We start from the raw sequence: 19,837 nt of genomic DNA on the forward strand, positions 1-19,837 counted from the left end.
CTCACCTGGATCCTTAAGTTTAGATAGAAATGATGTCCCATCCGATGATTTACCTGGGGAGGACTTGGGACTAGGGAGAATGCATGGAGAGTTTTTTCTTAGGTCCAGATGCTGCTTTTATGTATCAGGAAGCCTTTCTTGGGAACGGAACTTACATTCTCACTAAGGCCTTGGGCTCACCCATTCCCAACACAGAACAAGTGTGTATGTCTGCAGAGAGTCAGTATTGCAATTTTAAATCAATGGGAAGAAGAGAAACCAGTTAATTTCTAGGTGGCCTGGCTGTTCCCACAAGCTTAGCTGCCCTCCATTGCCTCAGGTGACAACGTGAAACCTGAGGGGTTCAGGTAGTTTGTGGGAGCAGACCTCCTTTTAAGTATTTTTTTTTTCCTTACTTCTGAGTCCCCGGAGGTGTAGATTTGCTTTATTTGGCAAATCTCCCTGAAGGTGTAGATTTCTTTATTGCATCTTTAACTGCTCTGCTTACGTTATTATCTGGCTTAACCAGATGGCTCAAAAACAGTCAAATCTTTGCATGGGGGAAGGTTCTGGGCAATAGTTTAGACCCAGAGGATCTAACCAACAGCATGAAAATGTAGCAGCACCTTCTGCCACGAATGTTCACGCTGAGCAGACAAGCCTGCCTCAAGCTGGCTGCCTCTGGCCTGCTGGATCTCACTGTCCCTGGTGGCCGGCTTTCCCCCCCTCACCCCTCCTCACCAAAGTGCACGGAGCCAAGAGGACCTAGGTGGAAGGGTGGGGGCAGGGAGGGTGGTAAGCTCCATATGACAGCCTTCGATGGGATTTCAACCCCCATGCTTCCCTGTTACCTAATCCACTTCTTTCTTTCCGCAGTCTGTCCCGGGGCTGCAGGCTTCCTCCCAGTCAGTGCAATATCCGGCAGTTTCTTTTCCTCCCCAGCATCTCCTGCCTGTGTCTCCGACACAGCAGTTCCCCATGGTAGGACTTACATGTGTCTGACTTCCCCGCTTGTGTTCTCTTGGTTTTACCATGTTCCTGTTTAGGGCTGGCTGATGCCGGGTGGGTACCCTGGGCTGACTATGACTGTGTGTGTGTGTGTGTGTGTGTGTGTGTGTGTGTGTGTGTGTGTGTATGTCTCATTCCATCCCGGAATGTTCAAAATCCTGATTTTCATTTCGTCATCTGTCCCACGTTGAGTGCTTCTGCAATCTGGTACCTTTTAAAGAGTTTAACAGCTAACAGAAATTGAATACATTCAGAATCAGAAGTCCACAGAAACATATCAACTTGGTATGAGGGTTTGGAAATACCTAAAAGTCAGTGTTGAGATAGTAACCATCATCATCCTAAGCCCCTTAGATAGATGTTCCTCTCATACCCCCTTCCCCCAACTTCCACTTCACTTTCCCTCCATGTACTAGGTCCTTGTGGACAATTACAGTGAATATCGCCACTAAACCTCATGCCAGGCCAGTGAGGGAAGACTCCCTGATAAACAAATGGGGTCCCACCCAGCCTGTTGGTGATGCCAGTCCTGGTTCCTTCTTTGCAACCGCCATGGGTGACCATGACCATGGGTCCTTCTTCTCTCCACAGAGACAGGTCCAGTGGTTACTGCTGGGAAGACCAGCTGACCCTTCAGGACAGAACACCAAGCCCTCCTTATCTCAGCACCATCCCAAGGAGCCCAAGCCCTTAATGAAAAAAAATATTTTCCACTAAAAGAGGGAGATTTAGGTCAAATTGTTTGCCATCCTGTTCCTTGGGATGATTAAATCTGATTTCTCTTGTTCTGCACCCAAAATATTTTATTATTTTTCAATGTGTACTGCCTGCTTCTCCCCCCAGTGACAAGCATGTGGCCTGCGTCTGCCTCTCCCAGTACTAAGCTGATCTGGCTGATTTCCTCCTTAATCTCTATGTCTTGCAGAGAGAAGACATGGCAACACAGTTCGGTCAGATGACCCTGAGCAGGCAATCCTCAGGCGAGACCCCTGAGCCCCCACCCGGCCCTGTCTACCCACCATCCCTCATGCCACAGCCTAACCAACAGCCCAGCTATGTCATTGCCTCCACGGGCCAACAGCTCCCCACAGGCGGGTTCTCAGGCTCTGGACCTTCCATCTCTCAACAAGTCCTCCAGGCCCCTCCCTCCCCACAGGGATTTGTGCAACAGCCTCCACCTGCACAGGTGAGCTTGCTTTTTCTCACACCTGTGACCTGTGTGTAGTTTATCTGTAGTACACTTGGACCCCTGTCTTTCCATGTGGAGTGTCACCAGTTCCTTCAGGTCCAGACGTGTATTCCCCAACTGCAGGGCTTGCTCTGTCCTTGTGCAAAGCCTTGGGGCTCAGAAAGGAAGATCAGTGAAGCCCAAATGGCATGATACGGTGGGGAAACATCTGTTTTCCAGACCCTGCTAGTACAGAGGCCACGGAGGCAGTCCCTTCCCTGCAGCGCCCTGCTCACTGGCTTGGCCAGGAAGGAAAAGCCTTGGGCAAGAAGGAAGCCTGCTTCAGTGGTGTGCTGATTGTTCTCTTGCTGCTGCTCTGGAAATCCGTCCTTTTCCCTTATTTAAAAAAAAAATTTTTTTTTAATTGAGAATCATTGATTGGCTGCCTCCTGCATGCCCCATACTGGGGATAGAGCCCACAACCTGAACATTTGCCCTGACCAGGAATCAAGCCATGACCTACTGACTCATAGGTTGATGCTCAACCACTGAGCAATGCTGGCCAAGCTCATTCTTTCCCTTCTTGTGGATTCAAAGCATTTTCTGAAGCAAACCGGGTGCTCCAGGCAGGAGCTCCTCGGTAACATAAAGGAGGAATCTAAGCCAGCAGCCACTGTCCCTCCCTCTCTCCAGGGGGAAGTTGAGCTCACTGGTACTCGCACAAGTAGCCATTAATCATATTTAATTGACTGGAGCATGTGTGACGCCACAGATCACTGATTTTTACTGTCTTCTCCAAGACTGATGATGTGTTGCTATTCACCACCAAACATCTCGGGGGCTCTCCTGAGTGTCCCTTGCAGAATATTGCAAGTGATTACTGTCAAGATGTAAAATGCAGAGAGGCATTTGCTGGTTCATTTTCAAGGCACACACATCTCAAGCAAATTCCATCCTAATTATGAAATATTGTATTAGGTGAGCTGCTTTAAGTAAGGTGTCAACATCTTATCAGTTGTTTCATCACCATTATATCTTTTCAAGCCATGCAAAACCCTCCACCATGAAATATTTTTTAACTCAGATGTTCATTTTATTTAATATAGTTTGTCTCCAGTTGCCTTCTCGGGGATATCTTTTTGCTAATAGGATTTACGAAGATGTGTAAGACAATTTTAAGTTATAGGAGAAAGGGCTTCATTATTGTATTAATTATTTTGCTAATAAATACTTTAGGCATAATTATTGGGGAAATTACTATAAAATAGCATAGAAGTGTTCTTATCCATTTCTGCTGTTGAAGAGATAGAAAAATATTTAATTAAAAGATTTTTTAAAAGTCCTTCCTCCATGAAGGAATTTCTGTTAGTGGACAGCCAGAGCAAAGATAGCTCAGAGCCTCTGGTATGTCTGCAACAGAAGTTATTTATTCCCCTTTTAATAGACTTAAAAATAGAAAGAGGAATAGGGTAAACAAAACAGGTGTTCATTATTCATGATCAGTTTGGACATCCATGAATTTCTGTTTTAGAAGAAATAAAGATGAAAGTATAGGTTATAACTCATAGTGATTTTAAATGGTTTTAAGTAAACATTTTAAAATTGATTACTCAACTATGAACAATGAAAAGAACTCTTAAGATATAGTCCATGGGCAGACATGGAAACACACTAAACTTATGCTGAGAATGATCTTTTTAATACCTTGAAGGTCAGTTTCATTTTTATAAAACACAAAATTTCAGTCTTTTAAAACAACCACCATGACTAGGTCAGCAGTTTGAACACGATTTGGCAGGGATAGCTCTTCTCTCTGCACATGGCATTGGCTGGGGCGACGTGCCTGGGGCTGGAACATCCAGATGGCCTCACCCCCATGCCTAGAATGTTGGGGTAGCCTGTTGACTGTGGTGCCTCTGCTCACCCCAGGATCTTCTCCAGCTGGGTAGCCTGAATTCTTGTTTTGGTGCCTGGGCTCTCCTCCCACAAAAGTGGGAGCTGCAAGTCTTCTTAAGGAGTCTTCAGAGTCATCATTTCTGCCTCGTGGGGCAGCTCAGATTCAAGGGCGTGGGGAATTGATTTCCACTCTCCATGGGATGGTAGCATGTACACCCACCCAGGCTTGGAGAAGATTTTGATGGCTGTGTTTATAATCTCCTACAAGGATGTCATAAGATGACAATATATTTTAGGTTTAAAAACTTTACTTAATGTACAGTTGTCATTCCCTGTTTTTCCCTTCCTCCCCCAGATGCCCATCTATTACTACCCATCTGGTCAGTACCCTACCTCAACCACGCAGCAGTACCGGCCCATGGCCTCGGCTCAGTACAGTGCTCAGAGAGGTCAGCAGATGCCGCAGACAGCACAGCCAGCAGGTACGTGAAATGTGTCTCCCATCTCCTCCTCTCACCCACTTACTTTTGCACGTAAATCTCAGCTGTCCCCTCCGGAGGAATATTCAAGTGCAGCGATTTACACCAGCTCATTCCCCTTTCCTGGGGAAGATGATGGGGCATTATATTAACTCTATGTGGGAGATAATAGGTACCAGAAGGTGAAGCCCTCATCACTCCGCATCCCAGGCATGCATGCTAAGCACAATCTCCATCAACTAGTTGGGAATCCTCTTAGTTTATTTTGAAGCAGAGAGACAACCATACCTCTCTTTTCCTAGTGCAGACCTTTTTATTCCCCGCACCCCTTCCCGATTTCAACCTCAAGAGAATTCTTCCCCAGTTCCTAAGGCTAGGGGACCATGTTAGGTTGTGGGAACTCTGTCCTACAAAGCCCTGTTGTTAGCAGAAGCCACTGACATTGCAGCCTGTGTCCCGGTGCAACTCTGACTCCACGGCTCACTGTCCCAAGGGCCACCCGCCTCCGGCCGAGCTCGGCAGCCACTGTGCAGTGGGAAGGGGGGCCGATGCACTGTACGAGAGTGAGTAGCAGGTCTCACAGTGAACCGGTCTCTTTCCCTACTGTGTCACACTCCTAACGGGATGCCGGTGCCCAGACAGCAGCAGCCGCCTGGCAGGGCTGGGGGACTGGTGCTGGGGGGAGGGGTCTGTCCCTCCTGCTGACCACACCGCAAAGCTCACGGTCATGCTGAAGACCAGACCACCGGACTGGGGAGCCTGCCCGCCTTCCGTAAGTAGGTTCTGTTAGAGCAGTGCCCCCAGGGCTGCTCACCCATGCCTGCTCCATCATCTGTCACTGATTTCTGCACTGAATGTGTGTATACAATAGCTACAGATGTATGTGTGTGAGAGAAATAGAAGATGTACCACTATTATAAGCTATGACAAAAAGTAGTCCTTGCTGAGGATTGATACCAATAACACCACACACACACACACACACACACACACACAACATTCATGCTGACACCTGCAGCATTTTGTCAGATTGGAGCAGTGATGACGTTCCTCTGTGTTTAGGAGAGCTATGGGGTCTTCAGGTCACCTCGTGGCCATTTAAAGGCTGCGGGAGAGGAATTAGAAAAACATGTAGCATCCAACCAGTCGCTGTCTTGTGTCAACACTGTGTCAGTTTGGGAAGCATTGGCTGTTGACCTCTGAATTGACGTTACCCCTTTTCAGTAATAAGGAAACGAAAGGTTTCAAAAAAGTTAGTTGTTTTGAAAAAGAGCATTGGGTGCAATTTTCTCTGTTGGAAACAGTTACTATCTGTCATCTGGTGGTAATTGTGTTATCCATTTCTGTATAGACTACAGTAATGTGTTGTTTTGCATTCTGCACTATCTTATTTCCTTTGGTGAATGTGTATCAAAGAATTACCTTATTCATAATTTTTTAGCTATTGGTCCAAAGGCCATGGTGAAGGTTCCTAATGCCTTCAGGAGGAGAAAGGTGGATTCCGCTAATTATACAAATATTTTTGAATTTTGTTTCTTGCCATTGTGCGACTGAAACAGATATTTCGGTCTTGTGTTAGAGAGTAGTTGATGTATAGGAATGTGGTTATGAATGTTCTGGAATCCATGAACCCTGTAATCTCTGGGTCCATGGGAGGGGCCGAGGAAGGTGGATGGATGTGTTAACTGGGCAGCAGACTCAGGTTAAGAACAAGCCTCAGGTTTTCTCATGAGTGTCCACATAAGAGCATGTGATCTCGTTACAAGAGAGAGAGAGAGAATTTAGGGACGCAGAAGCCATCCTCCCCATCTCAGAGAGCACTAACTAGCCTCAACCATGTTCTGTGGCAGCCTGAGGGCTTTGACTGGTCCCGGGCTCCCACCTCACCATGGAAATGCCACCCCCCAGGCGAGAGAATGACACTGCCATTATAAGAATGCCTTGGGGAGCACTATCTTGCTTGAAATAGAAGCAAGTGCTTTAGGTAGGAAGGAAGTGAGTGGCAGTGCCTGTGGTCTTGTGGGAGGTTGGGAAAAGAGAAATGATACATGAACAGTGCTTTCTCCAGAAGTGAAACATCAGTACACACACGTGGACTGAGACCTTTGAGCAGCTAGTTCTTGTGGTCACCACAGGTGACAGCAGACCTAAAATCCAGTGCCGTTCCCACTGCCGTGTTGAATTTGCTGAAGGTTTGGGAAGGCAGATGATGTCACGTGACCTCACTGAGAATCACCTCTGCTAATAAAATCCAGGACCCCACTCACGCAGTGTCTTATGACATTCATGGAGGCTCCTGGTCTTACAGGTGGCGGCCCTTTTGCTGATTCAGTGACACTGTCAGGCTTTCAGAAAGGGACGTGGCAAAGTAGTTTGGGGGAGCAGCTCTTTGTCAACGGACTATCTCCTAGAGGACGTAGCCTCTCTGAATAACTATAAAAACATTATTTCTTGAAGGAACTCAAAGACAGGCCCTCTCTATCTTTAAGTTAACCTTGAACTGGTGTTGGCATGGCACATCCAGTGCCCTGCCTCACTCTTCCTCCTGTCTCCCACAGTTCTGCATCCTACAGTAGATCTGACTCTCTTACATCTTACTAGTATGGACACCAGATTGTAGCATAGCAAATCCACCTCTCATGTGATTAAGCATTAGAACGAGACAAGGTTATGTCAGCTGAAACCAAATGAGATTTTAATCCTAATTCGCTTCTTGGCGTCATTCTTAATCTCTGTTTAGTTACAGCAATTTCAGGGACACTTTTCTATTATTAGTTACTATTATACATGTTTCTAAAGCCTGAAGAGTATCCATAGTGGGATTTTAGAAAGTGGGATTTTAGAAAGTGAATGGGATGTTCCATAATTGATAAAAAGGACACTTAAGTGACACTTAGGCCCATTGAAGGGTCATAAAAGCCTTTGATGGGTGATTTTGAACCCTTTGCTCTGCGAATGGGTGATCAAGGTGCTAAGCATGTGGCAGGAGCAGCTTATGTTAGTGGTGATTATAAATAAAGGCCATGAATGTTAAAAATTTCTCAAATTTAAGTAGCAGGCTTGCAAAATGGTATTTGAACTTTGTAGCTACCTATGTGAGGAAAAGTAAAACCAAAACCTTTATTTATATGTCTCTTTTAGTTAGCACCTATGTCACCATGCTTTTACTTTTTTATAGGATGTTTAGGATGTTTATTAAAGCTGGGGACAGTGAAACAAGGATCTAGGAAGGGAACTGAGCCCAGGTTGGACTGCTTTGGCTCATTAAGTCAGAGAAAAGGAGGCCTTGGGAACAGAGTCAAGGGTTAGCCCGGGCTGAGCTGCTGCTACTCACTGTTTTTACTCTTAATCAATAACATCTTTGAGGCCACAGAAATGTTAGTAATAATTATATACAACATGAGATCAAGATCTCTTATGGGCTAGTTGCTGTACTTAGTGTTTATCAACATTGCAATGTTTACTCCCCACCACAAATTTATAAGGGAAATGCAGCTGTTAGCACTTCTGCCTTACAGACAGGTAAACTGTGGCTCGGAGAGGTGAAATGGGTTACTCTGGGTCACAAGGTTGAGTTGAAAGGAACAGCCAGGTGTTCATTAACCACTTCATGGTAACAACTTAAGCACAGTTACAGGTTCTGTCTTTATTGGTGGCATGGATGATCACATAGAAACATGCATGTAGGAGCCAAATAACTAGTCCTCTGTTACAGAAGCAGATTTCAATTATTCAAATGCACACGTTGGCTTAAGAACAGAACCTATCAGGAGCCTGCACTTTTGCTTCCCAATGCACCATGCGCTTCCACATGACTTCCCAGAGCTGGACAACAGCAGATGGCAGAGAGTGGCTGAAACATTTATGCATAAATTACACATTGGAAAGGGCAGGGGGAATTCCTATAAGGTAGTGTTTCCAACTTCACTTAAAATGAAATATATGTAGCATCATTTTTGGCTCTCCAAAATCTTGGACATATCCTAAAAGAAACAAAAATGTGCTTGTAAGGTCCTATATGCATTGACAAATGGACTTTTGGGGATGATAAATCATGGTTTGGTATCAAAATAATCCTGGAATCATAAATGAATTGCAAAGTGTTTCTCTTCTCATTTTTAAAAATGTATCTCTATTGTTGCAAGTATTACAGATGTCCCCTTTCCTCCCCCATTGACCCCTTCTAGCCCACACCCCAGGCCTTCCCCACACTATTGTCTGTGTGTATGGGTTGTGCATGTTTCTTGGTTAACCAGTCTCCTATGTTTTGAAAGAAATTGTGTAAACTTGATGATACAAATTGTGTAAACTTGATGATACAATGTTTGATAGATTATTCCAGTTAAACCATTTGTGCTCAGATTTTTAGAAACATTGTTTATATATGAAGATAATTTCCAGAGCTTTTTAATTATGAATTCAATTAATTATGATTATAGAACTACTCAGACTATCTCATCTTTGCTGACTTTTGGTGGTAGCTTGAAGAAATGTTCATTTCATTTAAGTTGTTAGCAGGACACATTATCCTTTTAATAGCTACAGGATATGTTGTGATACTCTGTTTCATTCTTGATACTGGTGACTTTTAAATTCTCATTTTATTTTTGTCAGTCTTGCTAGCTTTATCAATTTTATTGATATTTGCAAAGGACTAGCTATTTGTTTCATTGGTTGTTTCTATTGTTTAACTGTTTCAATTTTGTTGACTTCTGCATTTACCTTTATTCTTTTCTTTCTTCTGCTCACTTTAGGTTTTGCCCTACTTTTGTAGTTTCTGGAGATTGTTAGATTATTGATTTGAAAACTTTTCTAATGTAAGCATTTAGTGCTATTGAGTTTCCTTTTCAGCTGTTTTAGCTGTGTCCACAAAAAATGAAATACTATACATATGAATATGCTATGCACTTTTAATTTTTTTTGAGGTTTCCTTTTGGAACTATGGATTATGTAGAGATGTATTGTGTGTTTAGAGATTTTTCGTTAGTCAGGCAACACATTCTTATTGTTGAAGTTGGCTTATCTTGGTGAATGTTTCATGGTATTCTGCTGTTGTTGTGTGGAACATTCTATACAGTGAAATCCTGATCATATTTTGTTGTTCAGAACTTACGTACTTTTGCTTATTTTCTATTTACTAGTTTTAGTTTTATCAGTTGCTTAGAGGTACATGTTCATGAGTCCAACTATAAGTCCTAAAATGAATGTCAAGGCAAAAGTTGTCCCCAGTATCCTCAGAGACCCAGGATGGGAGTTATTCAGAGCATGCTATTATTTGGGTTTCATTCCCTAAAATAACTTATAAACATTCCATAGAAATAGTCTATAAGGCAAAGGCCCTCTGCACATATATAGCTGATCTATAAGTTCCTACAAGTTGCTGCCTATATCTTACTTGCCAAGCTTTTAATACGCTGCTTAATGTCGGGTAATATTACTTTAGGTTTAAACAGAATAATAATGTGGAAAATTGTTTAAACAGACAATCCAATAGCTCTGTTTTCCTAAGAGGCCATCATCTTAAGTATAATGAAAACAGAATAAAAAGAGAAGATGGCTGCAGAGCAGGAAGGGCGAAAAAACACAGAACTTGGGTGAATTTCAATTAGATGAACTTATATCTGTAGTAAATAATTTGGTGTGGATTCTGAAAACTGTAAAGATGCCTCTAACCTCTCCTTTTTAAAATCCCCCCTTCTCCAACCCATCTGCTGAATGAGTCATTTGGGGTAAAAGCCAGTTTTATTGAACATTTTTCATGAAAATGTTTTACTTTTCAAAGTATAGTTCATAAAGAAATCATGAAAAAGTCATCTTAACAATGCATCGTATTGCAAAATTTCATGTGGCTTCTGCCAGGTTTCTTTAAGCATGTGGACTTGAATCTCTTGCAGGAGACAATGGTGAGGTCTTGAGAAGTTTTTGAGTTTTTCTCACTCTTCAACAGAAGTCTCCCTTGGACTTGCTCTTACACTCTGTCCAACAGCCAGTATAAGACCTGAATATTAGAAATAGAAAAAGGAGTTTAATTGCTCAGTTTTGTAAAATGAGGAACTGAAGGCCAGCCTCCCGCCAACGTGGAATAGCAGGCTCGCTCAAGCTGACAGTCTGACCTGGAAGGTTTGGCCTTTGACTGTGAACTCACATGCGGGTTGTAAGGAGAGCACAGAAAGAGAAGTGAAAGGATCCAGGAAACTTGGATCTATGTTATCACCTCCCCAACCCCACCCCCACCCTTCATTAGAGAGAAATTAGAACTTGATGGAAATAAGCCATCCACCAGGCTTTCTGTGGTCTAGTTGATCAGAGAGAAGAATGATAGGTGAGACAAAGATTGCAAATCTATGTAAAAGAAAGAAAGGCATAGAGAGGGATGGGGAGGAGAGAGTAGATCCTGGTGGTTTTACCCTGTTTCCCCAAAAATAAGACAGTGACATATTAATTTTTTCTCCCAAAGTTGCGCTAGGTCTTATTTTCAGGGGATGTCTTATCTTTCTATGCACTAGGTCTTATTTTCGGAGGATGTCTTATTTTTTGGGGAAACACGTACTTGGCTAACTCATGATAGGATAACAGCATGATCCAAGAGTCATTCTGAGACACACTCTGACCATTAGGATAGAGATTGCCTTGACTCAAACCTTCATTCTAATCCCTGATAACCAGTTGTGTGTTCAAGGAAGAAATAGAGTTTGAGGGGGGGTTGTCTGCCTGTCGAAATACAAACTATACATTTGATATGTCTGTTCCTCTCTGGGACAAAAGTCCAAAGTACCTTTTGTCTTGATAGGTAGAACAGTTCAACTCTAGGCTCCCCAAAGAATCCTAACAGAGCTTGTAAATGCTATGCCCACCTTCTCATGTGGTGTGTATATGTGCCTTCCAGGATCTTGTTCAATGCCTATTTTGATGCGGTAATTGTGGGGTGCATTCTGAGATTCTGAATTGCTAGCACACTCACTGGTGATGCTCATGCTGCTGGTCTACCATCCTAAGCACAACGTGACAGCACGTTTTTAGCCAGGACTGACCTGTCCGTATAAGCCATTGCAAAAGAAAAGCACCATCCAGTTACTCTTTTATTTGACATTATTTGTAGTTTAGGCACAAATCTAGTAATTTATAGTCATCACATATGATTTTATGAATTGTAGCTAGTAAACACTTAGAATTAATATGTTAATGTTTACAAATCCAAATTATGAGTTGGAAAAGAAACACAGCATGGTTCTGCTACATAGCAAATACTCATAAGTGTTGAAAGAATGAATAATATGTGTACTTATTTTCATGTTGGCATGCCTAGGGAATGTCTGTGAGAGAAAGAGAATGTAAGGATTTCAAAGGCTAATTGGAAACCTCTCAGCCATTCAATTCAAACATAAATTTTAGAGCAAAACGGCAGTTAAATGTTGTGAAATCAAGGAGTTAGACAGCCAGCCAAACAAACCGATTCACATCAATAAGTGAATAAAGACCTTTTTCAAAGTTCAAATGCCCAAAGAATATGTCATAGAACCTTTGGGCCACTTTCAGGGGTGCAGCAGGTTTGGTACCAAGGGTTTAGCAATCTTGGACTTTCTGTAAATGTAATGCAATAATGCTGCTTTTACAACTCATTTTAGGTGACTAGTTTTGAAAGTTCAGGTGGCAGTGAATAACCAGGCCCTGACCACCTTCTTATCTTCGCCTCCTTCCCCTTTCACCCCGCCCCTCCATTCACTAGATCTTTCCTTCTTGATGTTCCTTTCCTTCTAGAGCAGTGGTTCTCAACATTTCTAATGCCGTGACCCTTTAACACAGTTCCTTATGTTGTGGTGACCCCCAACCTTATTTTTGTTGCTATTTCATAACTGTAATTTTGCTAATGGTAATGAATTGTAATGTAATTATCTGTATTTTCACCACCACATGAGGAACTGTATTAAAGGGTCGCGGCATTAGGAAGGTTGAGAACCACTGTTCTAGATGCATAGTAAAGGAATGGACTGGGGGTGTCTCTGGCAGGAAGGTATAATGAGCTATGAAACGTGTATATCTAAAATAGACCCGTTGGGAAAGGAATTGGGGCTTTGGCCTGCATACAAGTTCAATAGATAAGAACACATTTAGCTTTCGTTGTTTTTCCCTTGAGGTAGGATATGTTTGTGGTATTAGCATGTGGTTTCTATTAGCAGCGCCTAGTGAGAAGGGAGATTATTACCTCTTCAGTGTCCTGAAACACACTTGGAGTGGGTCAAAATGTACCTCAATAGAGTATAAATTAGTTTAAGCAGGGCAGCTGCGCAAAGTGGAGGGCGAATTCTGGAGTTGTAGCTTGATGTGTTAAGCAGTCAGTGTCAACGGAATTGAGAGAAGTTTTATGTTAAGAAACCTTCTCTCTCTTTGTCCATATGATGCCTCTTGCCTTGACCTTTTCCTGCCTTTAGGGTCAGCTGGAGACGGGGGGAGGGAGCTTCCCAGCGAATGAAAGAATTTGGAATACCAGTGTGACCCATCAGAGAGATTAATACATAGACTGTGGGTTTTCCTCCTTTTATCTTAAATTGTCATTCCCAAATGTGATTATTTTCATGCAGACTTATTTGTTTAAGCATTCCACATGTACTTTTCCTACATTTTAATATTCAAAGGCTCTTTAACGTATTTTTTAGGAAAAAAAATGTGTTACCAGTAGCCACTCGGGGAAGTAACCCCAACATCTTCCCACTCAAAAGCCCTGAAGACGTGGTTTGCACTCGGTGTCGGCATTGGGATGTCGCTAACAGCGGCGGGTAAATTAGCTGAGAGTTACATGAGGATTTAATTGTCTCGTTTCTGCTAACATCAGTGGGAGTCACGTGGAGAAGCCCGTGTGGAACATGCTGTTCTGAAAATACTTGTCTAGAAAAGGTTTCTATGGAAATGCTCATGTTTCTTTCATTAATTGGTCTAATGATTCCATTTATGGAAATGGGAATGAAAAGTATTAAACTGCGATTATGGGAAAGTTAACATTATTAGGAGCAATAATAGGAATCGTGCTATTTTTAAGCCTGGAAATCAAACAAGTTCCCAAGCCAATAGAGACGGCGAGGTTCCCTCTGTCCCCCGGGAAGTTACAAGAAAAGGGATTTATCAGGCGCATATGGAGAGGCTGCTTTCTAGCACTCCGCATTTGATGTCACTTCTGGTGTTTGCCTTTTTGTTTTGTCACATAGTTAAGCACTGGTGGCACGGTTAGGGTTCCTACTTTTCTGTGAAGATAGGACGTATGGCAGATCATAGCATTACCCTATTTTCTTTGTTCTCTGTGACAGAAAGTAGAGAGCAGTAGCAAACAGAGATGGTAAGAAAAGAAAGGGGATAAGATCCACATAAAAATTCTGGTTTTTGAAAACTCTAACCTTCCTGTTTTTCTAAGAAGGAATCTGAATACTTTAGTTTTTTTCTAAAGAACCCAAACACTTTGTCCCAAGTGTCAGGTTTACCTAATAATTTAGGGCCGTGGTCGGCAAACTGTGGCTCGGTAGCCACATGCCGCTCTTTGGCCCCTTGAGTGTGGCTCTTCCACAAAATATCACGGCCTGGGTGAGTCTAAAGGGGCCAAAGAGCTGCAGGTGGCTCTCGAGCCGCAGTTTGCTGACCACTGATTTAGGGGAACTAAATTAAGAAAAGCTTAAGAATTTTGTTTTCTCCCTTTTCCCCCCATCTTCCTTTTATTTCTTGTTCATTTTATTCAAAACTCCTGCTGTCAGTTGTCACCTGGTTCTGAGTGATCATCGTCTCCATTACCACCCCATTCTCAAATCTGTTTTCTTGTTTTCTGCCTTTAGTGACTCTATACAAGTTTTCTAAACTTTTTTTTTCCTTTTCCTTTCTCCTAATATTAAACCGGCTTTTCACTCCAAACTCTGGGTGTTTTCCACATCATGTTTTAGTTGTCTGCATTGTCCCTTCATCAGTCTCATTTCTTTCCACTCATCACATTCCTCTGCATTATGAGACAGGACACTATTCTTCCAGAGGCATTCGAAATCTAACACTCAGGTGCTTGCAAAGAGTGTGCGGAATTTTCCCCGCCATCAGACACAGAGCACAAAGAGTACTATCTGTTTCTCTCCCGCTCACCTCGCTGTGCTGGGAGCCAGCATGAAGTTAGCTCTCGGGATTTGGGATTTCACTTAGAGAGCTGTAGTGATAAAAGAGGGAAGAGCATATTGAACGACTGAGCTTGGAAAGCAGGATAAAAGTCACAAGATACAGTGGCATCCACAGGAAGACAGTTAGGCATTCAGCTGGTGTTTAAATTGGTCATTTCCAAGGGGTTCGTGATTGCTTATTAAAATATCACTGTTCCAATTTTGAATGGAAAGCGATTTGCAAATCAGCAACTGGCAGGGATACTAGCCCTGAAGCGAGTTGTCTGATAAGCTTGTTCTTTAAAACGATTCCGTCTTTACATGTAGCTACTTTCTGCAGGGACACAATTGAAACCCCGCCAAACCTCCACCCTAGCTTGCCTTTTCCCCAAAAAAAGCAGCAGCAGAACAAAATCTGAGTCAGCCCCGCCATCTCTAAAATGCCAAGGGCCCTCTGTCCAAATGAGAGCAACGTAACGGTTCTGGAGCCAAGCAGCTGGGACTAGAACCCAGGAAGGCTGCAGGGTTTTGTGAGTGCCTGGTAGAGTTAGTAAAATTCCTTTAACCCACTGTGACGCACAGGCTTGCACGTCGGGTCACTAATTGATCCGGGTGTTATAGCAGACTCTTTGTGCACACACTCTTTCAGTAATACACGTTAGCGATGTGCACAAGCTGTCGCACTTACTGTTGTCCAAATCCCTGAACCTGTGTCCCCCCGCCCCCCTCTGATTTCATCCAGGTGAGCCTCCCAGTCTTCAGAGATCTTGCTGCCCTTCCAGGCCTCCCACCAACCCCTAATTGCCTGCTGACATGTCCCCAATTCCCCCTCCACTTCCTTGGAGGCTCCCCGAGACTCATTAAATCCGCATCTTTAAGGTTCTCTCAGATGTTCTTACTCTGTTGCTTTTGGTTTTTTATTTTTGCAGTAGGGCCAGCACCATCGCACTTATTATGAGCTATTGTGGGTTATAACTGTTTCGAGAATAAAAAACTAAAAGGCAGAAAGAGGGGCTAGAGTAGAGGCCAGAAAGGCGAGATGCTGTAATGGAGTATGTGTATTGTAAGACTGGGCAGTAGGATCTTTCGGGCTTAGCTCCAAGTAGGTTTGCATGCATTTTTTTCCCCACAAGGAAACAATTTATAAACAAATATCACTCTAATCACCCCTCTATGCAAGTACGGTGTTAACCAGAGTGGGGGATATTCCATTACCGAAGTCCGAGTGCTCTTGAGTGAATCTTGATGGAGTCCTTGATTTCCCCAATTAGGAGCAACTAGATCTATCTGGTGGGAAAGGCTTCGCTTTTACTGGGAAGGTGAGTCAAAGAACAACCCGAGGACAAAAACTAAATCAGAGAGAAAAGCTGCGATAGCTAAAACTTAGGCATCAATTAGAAAAGACAGTCCTAATGTTAATTTTGTTGTTTTAATAGTGTGTGTGCATATAACTTTTTATAAATTGTGAAAACAACATAATTGTTTTCAACAGTACTTACAGTAATTTTTTTAACACAAAAACTACCACAACAATGAATTCTACTTTTGCTTTTTTTTTTCCTGCCTTTGAGCTTGTTTATGCATGTTACAGATACATGCCTGATTGAAATCATAGATCATGCCACATGCTTATAAATGCATTTTTATCTATTCAAAAATCCTCATTATAATTGATTCTGTCAACATTTGTGTGACACTATTTTTTGAGAAGTGAAACTGCATTTGCAGATGGCATGCATGCTTACCTAAAATTTTCAATAACAGTCTACAAAATACTAGTACTAATAAGTGGATTTAACAGTGTTGCAGAGTGTAACATACAGGAATTGTATTTTTTATAGACTGGCAGCAAATACATGGAAAATTTTAAATGTCAATTTGTAATCATATGTGACACAATTTTTATAGCAATAATTAATCACCCCACTCCCAACCTCATACACCCAGGGAGGCCTAGCACATTGCCTCGGTCATGTGGGAACCCCCACCCCAACCAGTGCCTCAGAGAGAAACAGCAATTACAACATGAAATGTCTCTCAGTTTAGTCCTTGTGCTCCTGGTTTTCTCTCCATGAAGAAAGCAAATATTCTTGGACTCACCTCCCCAGTAAAAGCTGAGCCTTTTCCACCAGGAGGAGGGAACTAGGGCTTTCAAATCTCTCATTTATCTCCTTTAACTTCTATACTCAACATGTATTTCTCATTCTTATTGGCTTTGCTGCTGCTTTTCCCACACAGGGACAACTCTACAGAACTTCAGGGTACGTTTTCCTCCTCCCGTCAACCATTTGTCTCTTTAATTTTCCATTGTTAAAAATGACACCGTGCAAGGAGCTCACACTCTGAGTTAAGCTCTACCTCCAGAGCCTCTGAATAGACCACACAAAGGAGGTGGTTTCCCTGACAACAGGCATGTGGGGAAAATCCCAGGGAAGCATTTGCTCCCTGGCTCCTTTCCTAGTGCCCCTTGCACTGCTGGCTGCCAGGCATGGAAGCTATACTTGAGATGAGAGCCAGAGTGCTCTTGGTCAGGTGAGCCATGGGCTGTGAGACCCCCTGCCCACCCCTTACTCTCTTTCCCCTTAATGAAACAGTTTAGTTCTGAAATGGGCAGTTCAGTTCTCACTGTTGCCTTGAGCTTTTCTAAACATTCAAATAGAAAGGGAAATGGGGCTTTAAGAAGTTCATGTGTGTGTGAATGTGATTGTCCACATGAACTAAAATTAAATGACTACTAACACTTATTTTTACATGTATTCATGGTCTCTGGAATGTGTATAAAAGGTATTTTTTAAACCCTGGCAAGATACAATGTATTGTTGGATAACTCCTGTAAAAATTAATGTAGTACTTGGCAGACAGAACATATGACACAGTGATTTAGTGTGCTGCTAAGTAAGTCCCTGTGAGCTCAAACACTTAAAAATAGACATGTGCATTTATAGAAGGTGAAGCTAAGCAATCTAATTTCAGGGACTTCACTCAGCAAGTATGTGGAAGTCACTGATGCGATTTAAGCCCTAAGCTCTCCCTGCGCCCCTGGAGATCAATAAACCTGTAGCAGGGAATCCAAAGCCTCAACCACTTCTAACCCACTTTCTCCCTCTTAACCATGATAGAGAACATGTGCTTACAGTCGTTGATTTCTAAGTTATTCTGTGGCTGAGCTTGTTGGTTGCTGAAGGATATTGAGCAAATGGAGGCTACGTCTTCTTCTTCCTGGTCATCAGGCCACCTATTCACTTCAGAACATCAGGAATTTAAGAATCCACTCATAGATTTACCTTTTCTGCTGTTACAAATAGAGGTTAGAGAATGAGTCTCTGCCCTTGTGCTGTAAACAATCGAAATTCATTTTTTTTGCAGTTCAAGATGCTAGAAGTCCAAGATCAAAATTGTGGGTGAGTTCGCTTTCTCCCCAGTCCTCTCTCCTTGGCTTTAAGAGCCTACCCATGCTTTTTAAACATGAGGGAAGGAAGAGAGATATTAAGTGCAGAAAGCCAGTGTGCTTTGCCAACGCATTCTTATCATGTTGTCGGCCAACCCTGGCACTTGAGATTGTTTTCCCACAACATGGGATCAACCAGAACACAAACAAAAGTTCTCCCAACTTTGTTTCTTCCCATTTTGAGCCACTCGGTGCTGCAGGAATCACATCATGCACTAAGCAAGTAGGTGGACTAGACAGAGGTGGGCGAAAGTAGGTGTACAGTTGTATGTGAAACAGTTTATTCTTGCATTATTATCTATAATTAATAGATATTTTCTATGTAAACGTACTTTTGCCCTAGCCCTAGCCTGTATTAAGCATCACATTGTATCTGGGAGAGTGTTTATAAATAGAAATGAAAAACCTAAGGAGGACAGGCCCAGATTTATTCAATAGCCAATGAAAAGCTTTTTCTTTTACTATTTTTAAAAAATATATTTTTATTGATTTCACAAAGGGAGGGAGAGAGATATAGAAATATCAATGATGAGAATCACTGACCAGCTGCCCCCTGCACGCCCTGTCCTGGGGATGAAGCCCACAACTCAGACATGTGCCCTTGACCAGAATTGAACTTGGAACCTTTCAGTCCACAGACCAATGCTGTACCACTGAGCCAAACTGGCTAGGGCTCCCCCCATTTCTTATGCTTGTTGTTGGTCTGTGGTGACAGTAATGGACTATAAATTATGTGGGCTGGTGATGCCAGCTCTCAGCAACCAGGGAGCTCTCTGTTGGGTCTCTGAAACTGTCCTGGAGACTGGCGACATGAATTCTGTACATTCGCCTGGTAATGGCGGCCAGCACTTCTATGGTGACAGCTGCCGCCTGGCTCTTTCTGCTAGTTCTGTGGTGGCAGCCTCGGTTGGTTTTGGTGGCTGGGAGAGTCTCCGGAGAAGCCAGAGCCTCTTGACATCTCCACAGGTGACTTTATGTGGGTAGCTCACAGGAGCAGAAGTAGGAAAAGAAACCATCAGGGAGCCTGATGTCTTAAGACTCCAGGTGAACCTCCTTACTTCATCAGAACTACCTTACATACCTGGATGAATGTGGGGGCATCGTGAAAGCCCCTGGAAACTCTTAAAGACTTTTAGTGAAAGACCCCACCACAGAACCATGGGGGTTGGACCCTTCCTTTGGAAAGGTAGTGATGTATCATAATGCACTCTCGTGGCTCCTAAATTGTTGTTTCTAGAGAGGTATTCCACCTGTGTTACCAAGGAGAAGGGAGCTTATACGAAATGCAGATAGCCTGCTGGAGTGGCTCAGTTGGTAGGAGTGTCAACCTCTGCACTGAAAGGTTGCTAGTTCATTCCGTCAGGGCTCATACATGGTTTGTGTGTTCACCCCGGGTCAGGGATCTTGCAGAAAGTAACTGATGGATGTTTGTCTGTCTCTCTCTCTCTCTGTCCTCGGGTGAGTATTAAATAAATAAATAATGCAGATATCTAGATTTCCCTGAATTGCTGAGGGCGGTGATTGCAGTGTGTATTAGTTGCATTTCTCCAGTATCTTCAAAGAGGTGTTTTGTTGTTTTGCTTTAAACTAAGTATAACTCATTGTAATACTCAGATCAGCTTTCCCAAAATGCATCCTCAAGCAATTAATATGCCATTGGTATTTAAGAACGCTGGCCTACAGCTAATCACTTTAAGAATTCTTTTGATTTGTTTTCTCCCGTGTTCTAAAGAATCCC

General features: G+C 42.9%; 1 protein-coding gene across 13 annotated transcripts in view; it reads left to right on the forward strand.

Moving 5' to 3' along the window:
- ARPP21 (cAMP regulated phosphoprotein 21) overlaps positions 1-19,837 on the forward strand; it is a 142,561-nt gene that overhangs the window by 91,313 nt on the left and 31,411 nt on the right. For all 13 annotated transcript variants that reach the window (XM_045579364.1, XM_045579363.1, XM_045579365.1 and 10 more), the window contains 3 exons: positions 856-960; positions 1,913-2,173; positions 4,407-4,533. In XM_045579364.1, the coding sequence (XP_045435320.1) occupies positions 856-960; positions 1,913-2,173; positions 4,407-4,533 (493 nt within the window). The remainder of the gene's footprint in view (positions 1-855; positions 961-1,912; positions 2,174-4,406; positions 4,534-19,837) is intronic.

Source organism: Pipistrellus kuhlii, unplaced genomic scaffold (assembly GCF_014108245.1).
Source record: "Pipistrellus kuhlii isolate mPipKuh1 unplaced genomic scaffold, mPipKuh1.p scaffold_m20_p_11, whole genome shotgun sequence".
Lineage (NCBI taxonomy): Eukaryota > Metazoa > Chordata > Mammalia > Chiroptera > Vespertilionidae > Pipistrellus > Pipistrellus kuhlii.